We start from the raw sequence: 18,215 nt of genomic DNA, 5'->3' as shown, positions 1-18,215 counted from the left end.
TGTGCCAGCTAGGCCCACCGCGCACGCGCACATTATTCCGACTCGCGCTACCCTTTCCTTTCTCCAATAAGCACTCCAAAGTAATCTTTCCTTTTTTCTTTTGTTGCCTTCTCCATTCTTTTCTCAAAGTAAGTGGGATCTCGTTTTAAATGTGGCCATGTGTGGTGTATGTGGTGTGTGTGTGTGTGTTGTAGGTAAGTGTGTTGCTGCCATCATCAGGCAGAAATATAATGCTGCACTTTTAAGTCCTTGATAAAAAATAAAAAAAACTTCTGTATTTCACAGTTTTCTCCTGCAATACCCGGCCTAGTCTTGTGCTTTTTCTCCATGAATACCAGCAGTTCTTCAAAATCCCTGAACTTTCCTCACCTAAACCACAGTAACTGTGTCCTTCCCCTGTGTATCTGATTTGTATATCTCTCGTCCCATCAAGTGGCTGACTTTCCCTCTTTTACTTTATCTCGTCTCGCTCGCTCTGTTCCATGCCTGAACTGGTTTCTATTCTGACCCCCCCCCCCCCCCCCGCCCCCCTCCTCCAGCTTAAGCAAAGCGAAGCCAATGCTGACACCAAAGAGAAGCTCCCTCTGCGACTCAGGATCTTTGAGAAGTTCCCCAACAGACCTCAGATGGTGAAGATCTCCAAGCTCCCGTCGGATTTCACCGTGCCCAGGATCAGGTACGCAGTCTCAGCCAAGTCAATTCCTACAGAATATATCTTTTGGTTTTTTTGTATACAGACCTGAATGTCTGTTTGGCTGCAGTTAAATTGCTGTTCTAAAAACAGACAGGCATCTCGTCCCAAAACAAATCTTTGGCACATGCTAAGCGAACCATTTTATATTTCAAGCACCAGTATTTTTGGGGCCTAAGGAGAAGAGAAACTGGGTGATTTACATGACATTTTACTGTTTCCACCATTTCTCAGACATATTCTACAGTGCTGACATGCTGTGAGGAAAGACCCAGAAACCAATATTTCACATTTGCTTCCAAGAAGATAGTAACCGATAATGTTCTGCAAGTAGTCCTTTTGTATCTTTCTGCATACAGTTTTATTTTAGCAGGAGAGCTGAACTGTGTCCAACACAGTGGACCCCGTAATCAATTGTATGGTTTAGTTGCTGATTAAAGCACAGCTGGGTCCTTTGCTCCCCGAGAAGTCCCCCTCTGCAGCCCATCTGCCCGTCCGCTGCAGCAGGAGCTCCCACCGACTGTATATTGTACCGGCCGTTACGTTGCAAATGTGATTACTTTCTTTTAGCATACGGAGCTCTTCAGTGGCGAACCGTTCATTACACTTCTTTGTGTTGTGTGTGTGCTGATTGTTGTGTACTCTAGGGAGAGTTTCATGAAGCAGTTCATTGATCGTCAGCAGCAGGACACCAGTTGTTTGTTCCGGCGTCTCCCCTCCGCATCATCCTCCTCCTGTGACCACTCCAAACGCTCAGCCATTGAGGACAACAAGTACATCGACCAAAAGGTACTTTCACGCACTCTCTTACTTACACACACAGATAGTGTGGCTATATATACACAGAAGATACAGTAGCAATTGTTGTTTGGATGGTGTGTGTTTGGATGGTACACTATGCATTTAACAAACTGCCAGCTGATGGACTCTCACTATGTGCTCTCTCAGCTCCGCAGGTCAATATTTAGCATCCGAGCTCGTAACCTCCTGGAAAAAGAGAACACTATCAATAAAATCCTGCGGTAAGACACTTCTGACACCTCCCCAATACGCATCGTTTTGGTCATTTGGGCATCTAGGTTGTAAATTAATTTAGTCTAATTTTTTTACACAACATTTCAGTGACTGTATTTCAATGTTTATTCAGGCAGCATTCTAATTGTGTTTCCCGCTCCACCTTTCATTGTTGCATCAAGAAAAATCATTGCAGCTGAAATTCTGCTGAAACAACAGTTATACATCACGGAGATGTCTCCAAAGAGATTCACTTGTCAACCAAATCTCGCCTAATTTTAACCCCACATGAGTGGACGTCTTTTGACCTGCAACTTCAAACAGCTCCCCCGCTTTTGACTGTTAGCTGTTTGTGGTCTACTGTTAAGAAAGCTGCGATTGGTAACCTTGAGAAACCAGCGAGAGTACGCTAGAAAAACTATCCAACCGAAAAACCCAGCGCCACTGTTGCCAACTCTGTTCTAATATAGGTAGCTGACAGTTCTAGCTCCAATAGTTGCTAAATCTAGCGAAAAAGTCGCTAAATAATCCGAAGGAACGTAAACAACGAACATGGCTATTGTTAGCACTCGCAGCCGTCGAGCTAACAGCTTGTGGAAGACTCTGGTGACGCGCAATGAGTTTACAGTCGTCCAATCATTTTATCGGGCCCGAATGAAATGATACAGTCCTGCTACACCCACAGATATCAGTGTTTCATCTTTTTTTCCCCCCAGAATATTTCATTCATTGACTAGTGTCAGGATGTAATGAGAATTTCAACTATTTTTGAAGAAGTCTATTAACCCTGGCTTTAATCAGGAGATCAGACGATGTTGCATTGACACCATCCTCGGAGACCCCAGCTGCAGTGTTTGCATCATCCACGGTCATGAAAGACGTCCTAGTCTTTGCGTGTGCATGCGCATGAGACATAGCTCTGCTGTAATAGCACTCTGGCATTGTTAATGCCTCTCTCCCTTACTGTCTCACACACACACACACACACACACACACACACACACACACACACACACACACACACGCAGAGACACACACAGACCCATTTCAGACTCATCACCATGAAGTAAATGGATGATTTCCTATTCAGCGTGGCAGAGCTGGCACTAAGTGTGGATCAGCTCGCCGCCACCATGTACAATCTGCCCCCCCCCCTTATTTAGTCAGTCTGGAAGATAGACAGCATATCAGTAGTCATAACACATTCTGTCTGGCCTGCCATCATCCGCGCCAACACACAATTAGGGCTCACAGTCGCGTCGACAAACGTCCAGCACGCGCAGGTGCTTTTGCATACTCACTGCCAATAAACAAGGAATCGCTCAGAGTCTCCGTAAATGATTGAAGTACACGCGCCATCGGTGCCCACGGCGTCATTAGCCCTGTTCTGGGACATGACTCTACTGTTAGCCAGAACACACAGGGATACCCACACATACACATTGACTAATGGAATGATTGGAACCTATTTCAAAATAACAGTCTGGATTGCCACTGTCAGGGGCCGCCAATGACGAAGGTCGAGGATAGCTCTTTAGGCAGCAAGATGGACCAGATCCGGCTGCGTTGTGGTTGCCAGCTGGTGACCTCATGCACTGATATTTAAATAATATTTATTGTCATTGATCACGAGGAGAGAGAAAGAAAACATGTTTGTGTTTCACAGGGCTTGCATCAGACAGCGTATGCTCAGCGGATCCTTCGAGGGCCAGCCAGCCAAAGAACGCTCCATACTCAGTGTGCAGCATCACATCCGGCAGGAGCGCAGGTCTGACCACTCACGCACACACACACACACACACACACACACACACAACCACAAATGCAAACAAGTACTATCTTACGTACTTGCGAAGTACAGCGTTACACATGTTTGCTCTTTGCACCTGCAGATCTCTGAGACATGGGTCCACCAGTCAGAGGATCAGCCGGGGGAAGTCGCTTGAGACGCTCACCCAGGATGTGAGCGCTGCACACACCCAAATACTGACACGCTGTACCTCACTGAGTGTTTTGTTGTTTTATGCATTCCACTAGTATTCTTGAAAACAATAAGGAAATACAAATATAGATAAATTTATCACAAAATACAATGAAAAGTGTCTTTTATACCTTCATCGTCTCTTCTCTTCACCCAGCATTCCAGTACGGTACGCTACCGTAATGCGCAGAGGGAGGACAGTGAGATCAAGATGATCCAAGAGAAGAAAGAACAAGCAGAGATGAAAAGGTATTCACACACACCAACACACAAGCATTGACCAATTGATCTGACAAAAAGACAATTCTGTCCAGTCTTTGCTGTTTCATGGCTATTCTGTGGCGTAAATGGTGTTTGTCCCATCTCTGTGCTCGTAGAAAAGTCCAGGAGGAGGAACTGAGGGAGAACCATCCGTACTTTGACAAGCCTCTCTTCATCGTGGGGCGGGAGCACCGCTTCAGGAACTTCTGCAGGATGATTGTGCGGGCTCGCTTCAATGCGTAAGATCAGTCGTATATCTCCATTTGGTCTAAAGGTTTCTCTAGGCAGCTTCCGTGGCTCAGAATGGTGTAAAGTTGGACTTCAGCACTCAGTAAATACACAAAAAACATTAAGGTTGACCCACTTTTCTTTGATTTCTTAGACCAATTTGTACTGTTTAATCTGCAGCATAGGGTGAATATCCTTGTGTGAGGTTTTATCAACATGTCAACAATTACATTTATTTGTATGAATTCATATCTAGATCCAAAACGGACCCCATAACAGGAGCGGTGAAGAACACCAAGTACCACCAGCTGTAGTAAGTGTGATGAATTATTGATCCCTTCACTCTTCACTCTATTGATCTGTTCGCTCTGCAGTGGAATACTTATTAATTCTTATTACCTGCCTGCTGTGCTTGCCCAAAAAACTGGCGGTAAGGAATGAAAATTGTGAAGTGATGGCCCATTATGCAACCTGATCGTAATTCATGGAGAGCACATGGTCTGATTATTAATATGAGAGCTAGTCCTTTGTATCAGATACTGTTGGTGCCGGGGGGATTTCTTCTTTTTTTTTTAACTGACTCCTACAGAACAGATTGCTCGCACACACACACACACAGACACACACACACACACACACACACACACACACACACACACACACACACACACACACACACAAAGAGTTATTCACTCTCACTCGCTCATCCTCTCCTCACATGTCCTCCCTCTCCCTTTGTCTGCCTCCTCTCTTTCTCTTGAATTATTTGCTGGTTTGCAAACCAAATAGCTGTCTTGACCCACTTACGACTAATGAACTATTTCTCTGTTTCAATAAAAAAACAAAGCGATATGCTAACGTACGTGTCCCACGCAGCGATCTTCTGGGCCTCGTCACCTATCTGGACTGGGTTATGATCGTGGTGACCATCTGCTCGTGCATCTCCATGATGTTCGAATCACCCTTCACCAGGGTCATGCATGCCCCCACACTGCAGGTATGGAAAGCTGAGCGAGCGATCGGAGGCTCGATTGGGAGACGCGACTGTCGTTACACTGTCGTTACACTGTCGTTACACTGTCGTTACACTGTCGTGCTTCTCTTGTTTCAGATCTGGGAGTACGTGTTCGTGATCTTCATGAGCATCGAGCTCAACCTGAAGATCATGGCCGACGGCTTGTTCTTCACCCCCACCGCCGTCATCAGAGACTTTGGAGGAGTCATGGACATCTTCATCTATCTTGTGAGTAATCTCAACCTAGCTTAGTTCATTTCACGTTAAAATTGGCTATTCATCTAGTGTGCAAAGATTATGCAAAAGACAGATTTAGTGTATAACATATCTACAGGGTTGCTAAATCAAATGATGAATCTGTGACATGAACACATTGCAACTGCAACGATGCCTTTCTTTTTTCGCCCTAACTGTTTGCTGCCTTCCTCACTGTTGGTCTTATTCTCCGCAGGTGAGTCTGATCTTCCTGTGCTGGCTGCCTCCTGACGTCCCTCCTGAGTCTGGGGCTCAGCTGCTGATGATGCTGCGCTCCCTGCGTCCGCTCAGGATCTTCAAGCTGGTACCACAGATGAGGAAGGTGGTGCGGGAGGTTCTCAAAGGGTTCAAGGAGATCTTCCTGGTTCGTTCTTAGCCACCATTTCCACTTGTGTGCAGCTTGTGTTACATACGATTCATGTTAGTCCCCATTGATATGCACTCTGGGCATATGCGCGCAAATGTGCATGAACATGACTCAGTCTTCTCACTCTTCAGCGTACTTATGAAAAACTTAATCAGGAGAAAGCTCTGGCATCTGGCAGGTAGTTATTTATTGACAGCTCAGTGCAGTGTAACATTAAACTTAATTCCCTTGAAACGTGCAATGCTGCAGCTTGAATGTGACACTGTTAAACTGTAAAGATGGTCTCGGAAAGCTTTTAGATGTGTAAAGGACTATAACATGCTTTGGGAAAAGGTTTACGGTTAAGTATTCATGATTTATAGTGGATACGTGCGCAAAATACCACCAAGATTTGCACATGAATGCATCTTATTCCCCTCTAGTGCACTGTGCTCTTGTTGCGATTGCATTCCCTCCCGTTTCTGGCGTTGGCTTGCCTTTCCCTTCGCCTGCCAAGTGTTCGAATTATATTATTAGGAGCTTGCTTACGGTAGTTACCGATTCTCCCTGGGTCCGACGTGGATTTTCCCAGCTGAGTTCTCCACATCCGCAGCTGTCTGACTTCCTCAGCTTGCTCTCTGATCTCGCACTCATGGATTACACTGAACTGTCTGCCTTAAACTCCTAATTGATTCTCCCGCAGGTTTCCATTCTGCTCCTCACACTAATGCTGGTGTTCGCAAGCTTTGGGGTTCAGCTGTTTGCCGGAAAGCTTGCCAAGTGCAACGACCCCCATATCCTCAGACGGGTACAGCAAGAAACCTAATTTCCTCACTAAACCACCCACCTCCCCATTCCACACTCCCCGCAGGGAACCGCGAGCTGAACAAGTACAAGGGGTTTTCCCAGTCAATCAATAATCCAGTGGTTACCTTGATCACACTTTCCTAACTACAGTCATTACACTTCTTTCAGCTTGTGCCAACATTTTATATTACAAACAAGTCTACTCAACAAGTTAACTGACGAGAACTGGTAATGCACCGATTGCTGTGCATTGAAATGATCCATTCATTTGCGTAGCAATGAGGAGAAACATGTTTTCTTCAAACAGACTTTTTAATTCTTTAAGAATTATTTTCTCAGTGCGTTATGCAAAAACAAGTACAGCTTTTTTCAGTCTGTTTATCATTTCAAATGTTTGAGTTGTTATTTCATACAACATACATGCTAAGCCACTTCACTAACAGCTGTTCTAATGGTTGCTTCATTCTGTGTTTTGCTGTGAACTGTGTTGTTGGTTGCAGGACGAATGCCACGGTATATTCAGAATAAACGTCAGTGTTTCCAAAAACCTCAACCTGAAGCTGAAGCCTGGAGAGAAGAAACCTGGTTTCTGGGTACCGAGAGTCTGGTAGAGTGCTATTCATTTTATTTCATTTCATTTTATTTTATTTTAGGATTGTTTTTCTTCAGGTGATTGATCTATTAATTCCATCCTTCCTCAGGGCCAACCCTCGTAATTTCAACTTTGACAATGTGGGAAATGCCATGCTGGCTCTGTTTGAAGTGCTGTCCCTGAAAGGCTGGGTGGAGGTCCGAGATGTCATTATTCACCGCGTCGGACCGGTACCTCACCTTACCTTTACCAACATCAAAGTCTTTATTTTCACCACCGGTGTCTACATTATGAGAACATTATGACAGTTTAAATACCACTGTGCCTGCAGATCCATGGCATCTACATCCACGTCTTTGTGTTTCTGGGATGCATGATTGGACTCACTCTGTTTGTGGGCGTCGTCATCGCGAACTTCAACGAGAACAAGGTAAGAGAGCCACACACAGCGATGCATCGTCATGCAGCTTAATGCAGCATCATGCAGCTGAATGCAGCATCATGCAGCTGAATGCAGCATCATGCAGCTGAATGCAGCTGAATGCAGCATCATGCAGCTGAATGCATCATGCTTTTTTGGGGGGGGGGGGTTCAAACCATGTAACTGATGCTGCAACCAAGCTTGCAAAAAATAAATTGCCTCCAGGATTTTAATGTGTTGTGTGTCTCCCGCTGCCAGGGCACCGCTCTCCTCACAGTGGACCAGAGGAGATGGGAGGACCTGAAGAGTCGACTGAAGATAGCCCAACCTCTGCACCTGCCCCCTCGCCCAGGTGCTCACATGCAAAAAATAAAAAGCCAACATTCTGGCAAACATTCTGCAGTACAAAGCAGTGGCATAAATCACAGCATTATGAATTGATTGTCCATGTGGCATGTGTGCCCGCAGTTTTGTTTGGCGTGATTAATCCGCATTTAACAGTCCTTGTTTTTCATTGAGGACTGACGCCTCCCAGCAGTAGTAATGAAGCAGTTGAATAGGAGGACAGATATAACGTGCATGTCACAGCCTTCTACAGGAAATTCACAGAGGGAATCAAATTTTCACATGTTGCAGTGAACTACCAGCTTCACCCGCACTAAAAATCCCATTCACGGACAAGCGGTAACCGGATAAATATTGAGTTTGCTTACAGTTTTTACACACACTCAAACTACTCTACGTTGCTATCGATAACATGTCGACGCGGGAACACGGAACATTCATGCCGCTGCTCTTTCTCCTGTGATTAAGAGTCGTGAGAGTAGTTGAAAGTGCCTCGGAGGCGGTGTGGGAAATGGCCCGTTAGTACAGTCGAGGCTGAGAACTAACAGGAAATCAATGGCTTCAGTTTTAGTCAGCAGCGCCCCTGACACCGGGGCGGTATCAGCCAGACTTTGATCCGCATCCAGAGGCCCCTCTGCATCGGTGCCACCCGCTCACTGCTGGTAGATCATAACAGCTGGCCCGAACTCACATGGTCCGACTCAAAAGTGCTTGTAAAAAGTCATATGCTATCACAGAGACCACCACTGGATGAAATGTTGTTAAATTTCTGTTTATTAGATATTAAACTCCCTGCTTTGATGTGGATACAGTTGACTAGGATAACATGCTACAATGCTCTCCAAACTCCAAACTAGACTGTTGACACATGAAACAAGCATGAACTTAAGAATATGCATGTGAATGGGGAAATACAATCCTGGAAACCCGTAGAGCAGTCATAGTCCTCCGGTGGCAATTTGGGGGTCCCGTCAGATACTCAATACTCAACTTCATGGATACAAGCAAAGCCAACTTGGCTATTCACACTTTGCACACACATCACTAAGGCTTACAACCTTAACAATAAGGCCACTCACACAACTACTCACTTGCCACACACATGCAAACACGCTCGAACTCGACGCACAGACCTCGGCTTGGCTTCTTCTCATTGCCATCCAGGTAGTCAAGAAGAGAACGTCTTTCTTTGAACCAGGTTCTCATGAAAGGTGCTGGATCAAATTTGTCCAAAGGTGGTCCAATTAGGTCCACAAACTGGCACAAATTGGCTCATCCTGTTGCGTTCTCAGCTGGATGCGACATTTACGTCACACATCGTCTCTCTCACTCACGACTCATATTTGTGAATGCAGTTTGAATAATGAATACTGGGCACTGGTAAGCTTTCAAAAGACATTTTAGTGACAGTTGCAAGTTAGAAATAATTGTCTCGTGATTTAATAGACCCCACAGAATTTTACAATTGAGGCTTTTAGGGGGTCTCAAGTGTCAATCAAGGAGACTCAGACCCCCCCCCCGAGACCCTCCCGTACTTCCCACACTGCCCCTGTGGCAAAGGGGATAGAGTATTGTTTGTGAGTCTGGGTGGGCGTCAGCACATGCCACTACCCTCTTAAGCTCCTCTCGTTTCTTTTTAAAGCAGCTTCAGTTTCCTAATGTGCCTCAGAGAAGACTCTGCATCTCCTGCTCAAGCTCAAGTTCTGTTTCATGAGATGCAACAGTAACAAAAACCTCCCTTTGCAATATGCAACATGCAAAATTCACCAAATCTGTTCGTGTATGTGGAAACCTAAAGCACAATCGAGCGTTATCGCTCTGATGTCAACACCCGATCAGTCCATGATTGCCATCTGCTGGACAGGAAGGACCACTACCACGGATTCAAGCATCAGCTGCTTTTTTTAAAGACCTACTGCTACAGCCAGTTTAGACATTCTAATTTGAATCACTCAGACTCAGAGAGGTCCACCACTTGACGGTACAAACATGTTTGTTTTATAAGTGTAGTCTTCTATCTGCCGGACAGAAAACGGGGGTTTCCGGGCCAAGATGTATGACATCACTCAACATCCCTTCTTCAAACGGGGCATTGCTGTGCTGGTGCTGGCACAGTCGGTGCTGCTCTCAGTCAAGGTAAAGCCTCAATTTGCAATACATCATGTCATCTCCTATGAGCTTGTATTTATTTTGCATTTCCAGAACAATTAAGATGTTCCAATGAGGTACATTGATATGATGTGAACTGACTTACTGACGTGTGTGAATCTGCTCTCCTCTCCAGTGGGACGTGGACGATCAGGTGACATTTCCCCTCGCCACCATATCAGTAGTCTTCACCTTTATATTTGTACTGGAGGTGAGCATGTTACCCTCATTTGTCACTTTAATGGTTTGATTGCCTGCACTGGGCATATACATGTGTGTGTGTGATGTTACTTGTGTTTTTCCAGGTGACCATGAAGCTCATAGCTATGTCTCCCGCGGGCTACTGGCAGAGCAGACGGAATCGCTACGACCTGCTGGTCACGGTGTTGGGTGTCATCTGGATCGTCCTGCACTTCTCCTTACTGGTTCGACAAATTCCTGTCACACGAAGAGAACATTTTAGAAATTCTTGTGGAGTCAATGTTGCATATAACTATATCATTCCCCCCTCTAGAATGCATATACCTACATGATGGGCACATGTGTGATTGTCTTCAGATTCTTCACAATATGTGGGAAGCATGTGAGTATATTTGCGCGCAAGAATTTGCTCAATTCGGTGTCTTTTGCCAAAAAAAAAATAAGAATTTGTATCTTAACAAAATATGCTTACGGATGTGTGTGTGTGATGAATTTAGGTGACTCTGAAGATGCTGCTGTTGACTGTGGTAGTCAGCATGTACAAGAGCTTCTTCATCATCGTGGGCATGTTCCTCCTCCTCCTCTGCTATGCATTTGCCGGCGTTGTTCTCTTTGGAACCGTCAAGTACGGAGAGAACATCAACCGGTGAGGACGCTTCCTTTTTTTCCCTCCTGTTGACGAGCACTGCACTGTGTACAGTAGATACAGTCAAAGTGATCTTTACGGAGCTGTCCATCTCCCCTTGTCACAGGCATGCCAACTTCTCCACAGCGGGCAAGGCTATCACCGTTCTCTTCCGTATTGTCACCGGGGAGGATTGGAATAAAATCATGCACGACTGTATGGTAAGATGGGCCGCAGGTCTGGCAGACCAAAGAACATGTCATCTATTCCCAACCCAGAAAAATACAGTGTGTCCTAAACATTATATTTTCTTTCTCAATTTTCACCTCAATTTCCCTCTGCTACCCCAATACAATGCAGGCGAGTGGATTTACTCACAGTTGTTATTATAATTATGTACTCACAGACCTCACTATCAGCAGATTTTACTAGGACCACTTTCTAACAATGAAAAAGAAGCCCCAATGATAACTGCTGACATGGCTATCTGCCTGGCTAGACATATGTTTAATTTTGTAATTTGGGTGAACCGACCCTTTAGCGTTACATTTCAGGGAGCGTTTGGGAAGTTGTAATGCCCCATACGTTGCTTTTTTTCTGTCCCCAGGTCCAGGCCCCATTCTGCACCCCGGATAAACATCGCTACTGGGAGACTGACTGTGGCAACTACGCAGGGGCGCTCATCTACTTCTGCTCTTTCTATGTCATCATAGCCTACATCATGCTCAACCTACTTGTCGGTCAGTGTGTGTAGATGCTCTTGTATTCATGATATCGTGGGGACCATGTCTTTTTCACACAGTTTGCGGGACACAACTGTGTGTGTGCATAAAAGACATTTAAAAGGAACACAAACTTGTGATTTAGCAACAGCAAGGCTTCTACTTCATGCTGCTTTATGTAACGCAAGACTGCAGCGCTCATGAAGCATACTTTCATATGGGTTTGTCATCTTTTCAAAGAGACAGCAAAGAGTTCCTCCAGAGACGAGAGTTTAGTTTATTGCAGCCTATATTGTGATTAATTTAGTCTCCTTGAAGCCAGTGCTGTTGATTCATTGCATCACAAAATATATAGCTATTTAGAGCTATAAAGGGAAGCACAACAACCTGCATTTGTTGTCTTACAAACACAGACGATTGATGCATCTTAAAACAAAAACTCGCCATTATAGAATATTATCATCCGTGATTATTAATATATATTGCTATTGCTGCAGCCATCATCGTGGAGAATTTCTCTCTGTTCTACTCCACCGAGGAGGACCAGCTGCTGAGCTATAATGACCTGAGGCACTTCCAGATCATCTGGAACATGGTGGATGACAAACGGGAGGTGAGACATGAGCAATAGGAGAGATGACGAGGACACAGCGAAGGGGAGAGGGTGATGATCATATGGCTATGAGTGAGGCATAATATAGAGAAGATAAAAGCAGGGTGAGAGCTAATGAGAAGGGCTGAAGGGAATGAAGTGGCATTGAGTAATTAAGTTGAAGTTATTAGAACAGTGTGTGCTGGATTAAAAACTCTACTTCTAACTAGATTTATTACCTCAGTAAACATTGTAAACATGAGTTTATGGTCTCAATCTCTAGTTTCAAGTCTTCTTCAATACAGCATGATGTTCATTTTGTAAATTATGGTCCATTTAGAGTCAAATAGACCATAAAGCAGAGTATGCTTTAGGGCGGGGCTGCCTTGTGATTGACAGGTCGATAATACAACATTGTCCAGTCTGGGAGTTGTCCGTGTTTTCGTCTTAAATCGTTAACCCTTTCACAGTGTGTTTTCAGTTCATGAAAGGTAATTGCAACATTTAGCTCCACCCTCTCGTGTCAAAAGCCGAGATGGCAACGGCCAAAAAAACCAAGATGCCAAAATATCAAACTCCAGGCATCAAATCCTGGTGAATACTTATACTTCCAATATACAGTCTATGTGTCATCCGGATCTACCGTAGGCTTACATAACTATATATATATATATATATATATATATATATATATATATATATATATATATATATGAGCAGCAGCACTATTCACCTTTGCCAGTCACTAGCTGTAACTGTGGTCTAACAAACCAAAGGCTCTCCAACCCAACAACCTCCAAAAATTAAAGAAAATTGTTATTAAGTGTTTTTCCTCTCAGGCTATAAAGCCAGAGTCTTGAAGATTGAAGATTACAATTCAGGTCTAAGTCTCATCATGTACTTGAATCAGGGTGATTAACCCTTTGCCTTCTACGACTGTCTCCCCAGGGGTTGATTCCCACGTCCAGGGTGAAGTTCCTGCTTCGTCTGCTCCGAGGCAGGCTGGAGGTGGACCTGGACAAAGACAAGTTGCTGTTTAAACACATGTGCTACGAGATGGAGCGACTGCACAGCGGAGGGGATGTGACCTTCCATGACGTGCTCAGGTGACCATGGAACCCCACATACACTTAACGCAGATACAGTGTATAACAAAATCAACACCAAGCTGTACACTTTTACACTCCTTCACTACCTTACAATTATTTTTAAAAGAAGAAATTGAATTGTTTGTTAAACTCACATGTCAAATCTAAACGAGAGAAGGATTTCACTCATAATTTCTAAGTAAATATTTGGATTTGGTCCGAGGGATCATCACGACAGGAACTCTAAATTTTGCACAGGAGGTAACAAAACCTGCTTCTAAAGAGAAGAGGGCACTGAATGTCTTCAACAACTTGATACTCCTGTGAGTTCTTGATGGTTTGGTGCCACTTCGGGTCAATATTAACTTCTGCGGTTTCACCTAAAGTGTATTTCTGCTTGAAAGCCCTGGTGATCTTCAGTTTTATGGAAGCATAATTCTTTTCCACTAAGCATGTCGATCTTTTGGCTGTTTGTGTGTGTGTGTGTGTGTGTGTGTGTGTGTGTGGTGTGGTGTGTGTGTGGTGTGTGTGTGTGTGTGTGTGTGTGTGTGTGTGTGTATGTGTGTGCATGCGTGCGTGCGTGTGTCACATACAGCATGCTGTCATATCGCTCAGTGGACATTAGGAAGTCTCTCCAGGTGGAGGAGCTGTTGGCCAGGGAACAGTTGGAGTACACCATTGAAGAAGAGGTTGCCAAACAAACCATACGCATGTGGCTCAAGAAATGCCTCAAACGCATCCGGGCGGTCAGTCTCCCGACACAAACACCCCTTGCGAGAACGCACTCGTTCCCAGGGGAATTTGCAAACACACGTGTACAGTACACGCTGAGGTATCACACACAGACCACATTACGTCCGTCTTCCCTCTTGCAGAAGCAGCAGCAGTCGTGCAGCATCATCCACAGCCTGAGAGAGAGCCAGCAGCAGGAGCTGAGCCGCTTCCTCAACCCCCCCAGCATAGAGACCACCTTGCCGAGTGAGGACCACAACACTAACAACCCAGACAGCCCCTCGCAGCCTGAGGTGAAGCCCCGCACCAACACCCGCACACACACACTCACACACTCACACACGCTCAAAGCGTGATGTATAGCAGGCGCGTCATATAATCTGCAGGGTGTGCGCTTGCAGTGGTGAAACAAAAGGATGTCTTCTCTGTGTTTAGATGAGCGGTCTCCAGCAGCTGCTGAGCCCCACGTTGTCAGACAGAGGAGGCTACAGGCAGGACTCTTCAGACCTGGGGAGGCCGCAGAGGAAGCTGGGACAGTGGCGGCTGCCTGCAGGTGCGTGCAGCTCTGTGTACCGTCTGCTGCTAAGTGTCACATTTCTAAAGTGAACGCTCTGTTCAATGTGAGTTTTAGCAAAGCTTGACACAAGTGTGTCTCTCTGCCGTGGAAGAGCAGGGTTTTATGTGACCTTGTAGTACAGAAAAAGGAATGTATTTACACAGACATGTCAGTTAACAAGCAATCTTGGAACTCAAGGCAAGGGGCTATATTTGTGGGGCTTCGGTGTAGCCAGGGGACATCCGGGGCCAGGACTTCCTTTTCCGTGCGCTGCTCGTTGTTTATAGTCCGATTAGCAACTTGAGATGTGAAAGATAAAGTGTGCGACAAAGTTAGCCAGTTAGCAAGCTCATTTTAAACCAATAATTCAAGGATTCAAGGAAGATTTATTGTCATTATACAGCACGGTGTTGCACAACAAAATGCAGTTGTAGCCCATCCACTACACAAGAAAAACATGACCAACAAGTAAAGTAATGCATATTTGTTTACTTCTCAGGAGAAATGCAAACATTCAACATTCGGGAAACACTGTCCGTCACATTTGACGATGTTCGAGCAGCAAGCGTCATTGATTTCAACACAGAGTCCACCTCCTCTCGTCCTCTGTCAAGTGCAGCTTGATCCAGGAGCCAGGTCTCTGTAGCGATGTGGGCTCAACAGTCATCGGCCTCCCGTTGCTGAGTCAGCCTAAAGTTTCCCTGAACAAGACATTAGCCAGGAGCAGACAGGGTGGTTAAATATCCATAGGTCCTAGCTAGGTTAGCTTAGCTTCCAATCTCGGCTTTCAGTGGCGTTTGGTCCGACTGGCCCGACTGGCCCGACTGGCCCGGCTGGGTGGGCGAGGAATGAATCCAATCCGCATGCTTTCTTCTCCAATGTTGATGAGTGTATTCTGTCATGTGCCACAAGTGCTCCAGTAATAAAGACGAAAATAACAATTACATTCAACCGCAGACTGCTCGACAGTGATTGGTCAATACTACTCGGACTGCAAACGGACAGCATCAGGCTCCCGATGGCAGAATGTGTTCATGGAAATAAGTAAAACACAAACTCTTATTAACAATAGTGGACTGGACAAAGAAATGCAGGTAGACAGGACAAGAACCAGGCTGTGAATGCTCTCTGGTGTCTTTGTGTTTGTTGTGTCAGGTCGCACGAGTGTGAAGTCCATAGTGTGCAAGATGAACCCCGTCAACAACGAGGCTTCCTCGGGGTCGGAGGTGAAGAAGTGGTGGACCCGTCAGCTGACCGTGGAGAGCGACGAGAGCGGCGACGACCTCATCAACATTTAGAGAATGGGGCGCAGCGCATCCTGCGGTTTTTTTACAGATGAGCCGGGGAAGCTTGCTGGCCGACTCGAGTCGTTCTATTTCTCCTCTTGCTCCCCCTTGATCGATGAGAACAGTGCTTTTTTTAAATCTCTTTTTATCCAGGTTCACAACTGTTCAGACAGTGCTGTAGTCTGTGCGCGCTGGTTATCGATGGGGCCTTCTTTAAGCAGCCATTTTGACATTGCAGTGGCGATTTTGTACCTCTGGGATAGGTTTTACTTTTCCTCTCATTATGATTGCTGAGTTTTTCTATGCAGCCACTATGGTGTTAAGGCAGACTGTGGCACGAGAGGACATGTTCCATTCATGAAACAAACCGAGACGCTGCTGCTCTTTGCTTTTCCCGCTGTTGTCTCACGTCAACATTTGAAAGCCGTCATTTGTTGCAGCTACGATAATTTGTGACATCCTTCCATGTCAACGCCTCGTCTCTGTTCTCCTGTGTTCGTTTGTGGCAATGTCTCTTCTGATCTTCAGTATTGATCGTATGAATATAGATTTTCTTCTAGTCACTTTATACCAGGCCTCTTGTTCTTGTCGGTAGAACAAGCTAATTAAAGCAACTTTTAGATATATGACTGTGAATGTAATTAAAAGTAAAATCTATCTTATGTATTTGTGTGGGGATAAAACATGACATATTTTGTAAATTATTATAAATGCTAAGCTTTATCAAATATTTAATTATTATAATAAAGGCCTACACAGGCATATAAGCAAAGTTATCGTCCGATTTACTTTCCTTTACATCACATCCCATACTGTCAGCAGCTGCTACATCCACACTTCTAGAGAGGGTCAAGCCTACATTTCAACAGGCTCTGTTTGAAATTGTATTTTCCACTAAACTAAATATATTGTTGAAACTATTTTCCTGTTGGAACTTTGGTTCCACAATAAAACAAAAATATTTTGCCCATTTTCAGCTCCCTGTATGCTTTTACATGCTGATAACAGACTCCAATGCATCGTGTGCAGCCTGTGCACCTCGAGTCCCGATTGTTTCCTCTTTCTCGTTTTGGCTATCCCATAATTCCTTTAGAAAGCCTGTTTGCTCCCTTTCACCGCGACTTGTTTTACACCGTGATTCAATTGATGGTGAATTTAATTACCCCTCTAAAAGAAAAAGAAAAAAAACCCAGATTAGACGAACGAAGGGGGTAATTGAGTGGACAGATGCTGTTTAATGATTCTCCTCACACACATCTGCTCAGATCAAACACTGAGTACAGTCCCCACGCCTCCGCTGGATAACACTGCCCTCTCCTGGATACATGCTGAGCTGTCCCAATAAGCTGTTGAGCTTCTTCTTTTTTTTCTCATTGTACAGTCCTAACTTTGCATGAAATGTCAACGTGACCAAAAGAGAATCGAGTCAATCTTGAAGCTCAGGTGCAGGGCTGTTTCCTTCAGACGAAATTGTACTGCACAGTTTTTTCCCCCTCTCCCTTAACACACTATATATCACATCACTGCTCATCCCGGCGCCCAGCACTTTGCTCATTTCACAGCCATGCCCGGTGATGACAGTCCTGTCTGCTATGAGCAGCTTGCTGTGGGCACAGATGAGCTCCGTTTCCAACCGGCCAGCCCGGGTCAGCGTGAATCTGCCGTCCACAGAACGGCACTGTGAGTACACACGCCAACTCACGCAAACAAACAGCATAAACAGAGTGTGTGTGAGTTCATGTGTGTGTGTCTGTGGGTACTTCTCAAGTCTCTTAATTGCATCCCCGTTTCCCTCACTTGGGTTCTTTCCTTGCGTCTTAGTCCCTGCAGGGATGCATGGAGGAAACCTTGCGAGGAAACGATAATTAAGAGACTTGAGAAGTACCTTGTGTGTGTGTGTGTGTGTGTGTGTGTGTGTGTGTGTGTGTGTGTGTGTGTGTGTGTGTGTGTGTGTGTGTGTGTGTGTGTGTGTGTGTATGTCTCCTCGTGTTCCTTGATGATGTATTTTTTCTCTCGTTAATTCATCAGACAATCGCTCGGGGTTAGACTTGAGCTAATTGACGAATGCACTTAACTGCTGGCTGCAGCTAAAGAATATTTCCCCCCTTAACAAGGGCCGTTGTTAGATGCAGAATAAGCCCATTAAAAGAGACAGGGTCTTCATTTGTCTATTCAGAAAGTCCAAGGTATAGTTTCACAGTAGATGGAGTGTGTATGGGCTTCGGCCGGATAATGAACGTGAGTAAGGGGGAAAGCAGAGAGAGAGTGTAGAGAATCAGCTGCCTGTGGGACGCCCACTTGCTCTATAG

At 45.1% G+C, this 18,215-nt stretch overlaps 1 protein-coding gene across 1 annotated transcript in view; it reads left to right on the top strand.

Annotated features, from left to right (window-relative positions):
* Positions 1-16,577, top strand: part of nalcn (sodium leak channel, non-selective) — a 90,786-nt gene extending 74,209 nt beyond the window's left edge. Inside the window, exons 18-46 of the mRNA XM_079277026.1 lie at positions 540-676; positions 1,339-1,480; positions 1,640-1,713; positions 3,372-3,473; positions 3,598-3,667; positions 3,844-3,935; positions 4,064-4,186; positions 4,432-4,488; positions 5,052-5,172; positions 5,287-5,418; positions 5,642-5,809; positions 6,495-6,599; positions 7,099-7,205; positions 7,300-7,420; positions 7,522-7,620; positions 7,870-7,963; positions 9,986-10,092; positions 10,241-10,315; positions 10,410-10,529; positions 10,619-10,687; positions 10,803-10,951; positions 11,058-11,151; positions 11,538-11,670; positions 12,150-12,265; positions 13,193-13,350; positions 13,928-14,078; positions 14,208-14,357; positions 14,500-14,617; positions 15,776-16,577. Of these exons, the coding sequence (XP_079133152.1) occupies positions 540-676; positions 1,339-1,480; positions 1,640-1,713; positions 3,372-3,473; positions 3,598-3,667; positions 3,844-3,935; positions 4,064-4,186; positions 4,432-4,488; positions 5,052-5,172; positions 5,287-5,418; positions 5,642-5,809; positions 6,495-6,599; positions 7,099-7,205; positions 7,300-7,420; positions 7,522-7,620; positions 7,870-7,963; positions 9,986-10,092; positions 10,241-10,315; positions 10,410-10,529; positions 10,619-10,687; positions 10,803-10,951; positions 11,058-11,151; positions 11,538-11,670; positions 12,150-12,265; positions 13,193-13,350; positions 13,928-14,078; positions 14,208-14,357; positions 14,500-14,617; positions 15,776-15,918 (3,327 nt within the window). The 3' untranslated portion in view covers positions 15,919-16,577. The remainder of the gene's footprint in view (positions 1-539; positions 677-1,338; positions 1,481-1,639; positions 1,714-3,371; positions 3,474-3,597; positions 3,668-3,843; positions 3,936-4,063; positions 4,187-4,431; positions 4,489-5,051; positions 5,173-5,286; positions 5,419-5,641; positions 5,810-6,494; positions 6,600-7,098; positions 7,206-7,299; positions 7,421-7,521; positions 7,621-7,869; positions 7,964-9,985; positions 10,093-10,240; positions 10,316-10,409; positions 10,530-10,618; positions 10,688-10,802; positions 10,952-11,057; positions 11,152-11,537; positions 11,671-12,149; positions 12,266-13,192; positions 13,351-13,927; positions 14,079-14,207; positions 14,358-14,499; positions 14,618-15,775) is intronic.
* The last annotated feature ends 1,638 nt before the right edge of the window (positions 16,578-18,215 follow it).

Source organism: Melanostigma gelatinosum, assembly GCF_949748355.1.
Source record: "Melanostigma gelatinosum genome assembly, chromosome: 10".
Taxonomy (NCBI): Eukaryota; Metazoa; Chordata; class Actinopteri; order Perciformes; family Zoarcidae; genus Melanostigma; species Melanostigma gelatinosum.
The sequence above is the reverse complement of the archived record's forward strand: the minus strand, read 5'-3'. Positions and strand labels throughout refer to the sequence as shown.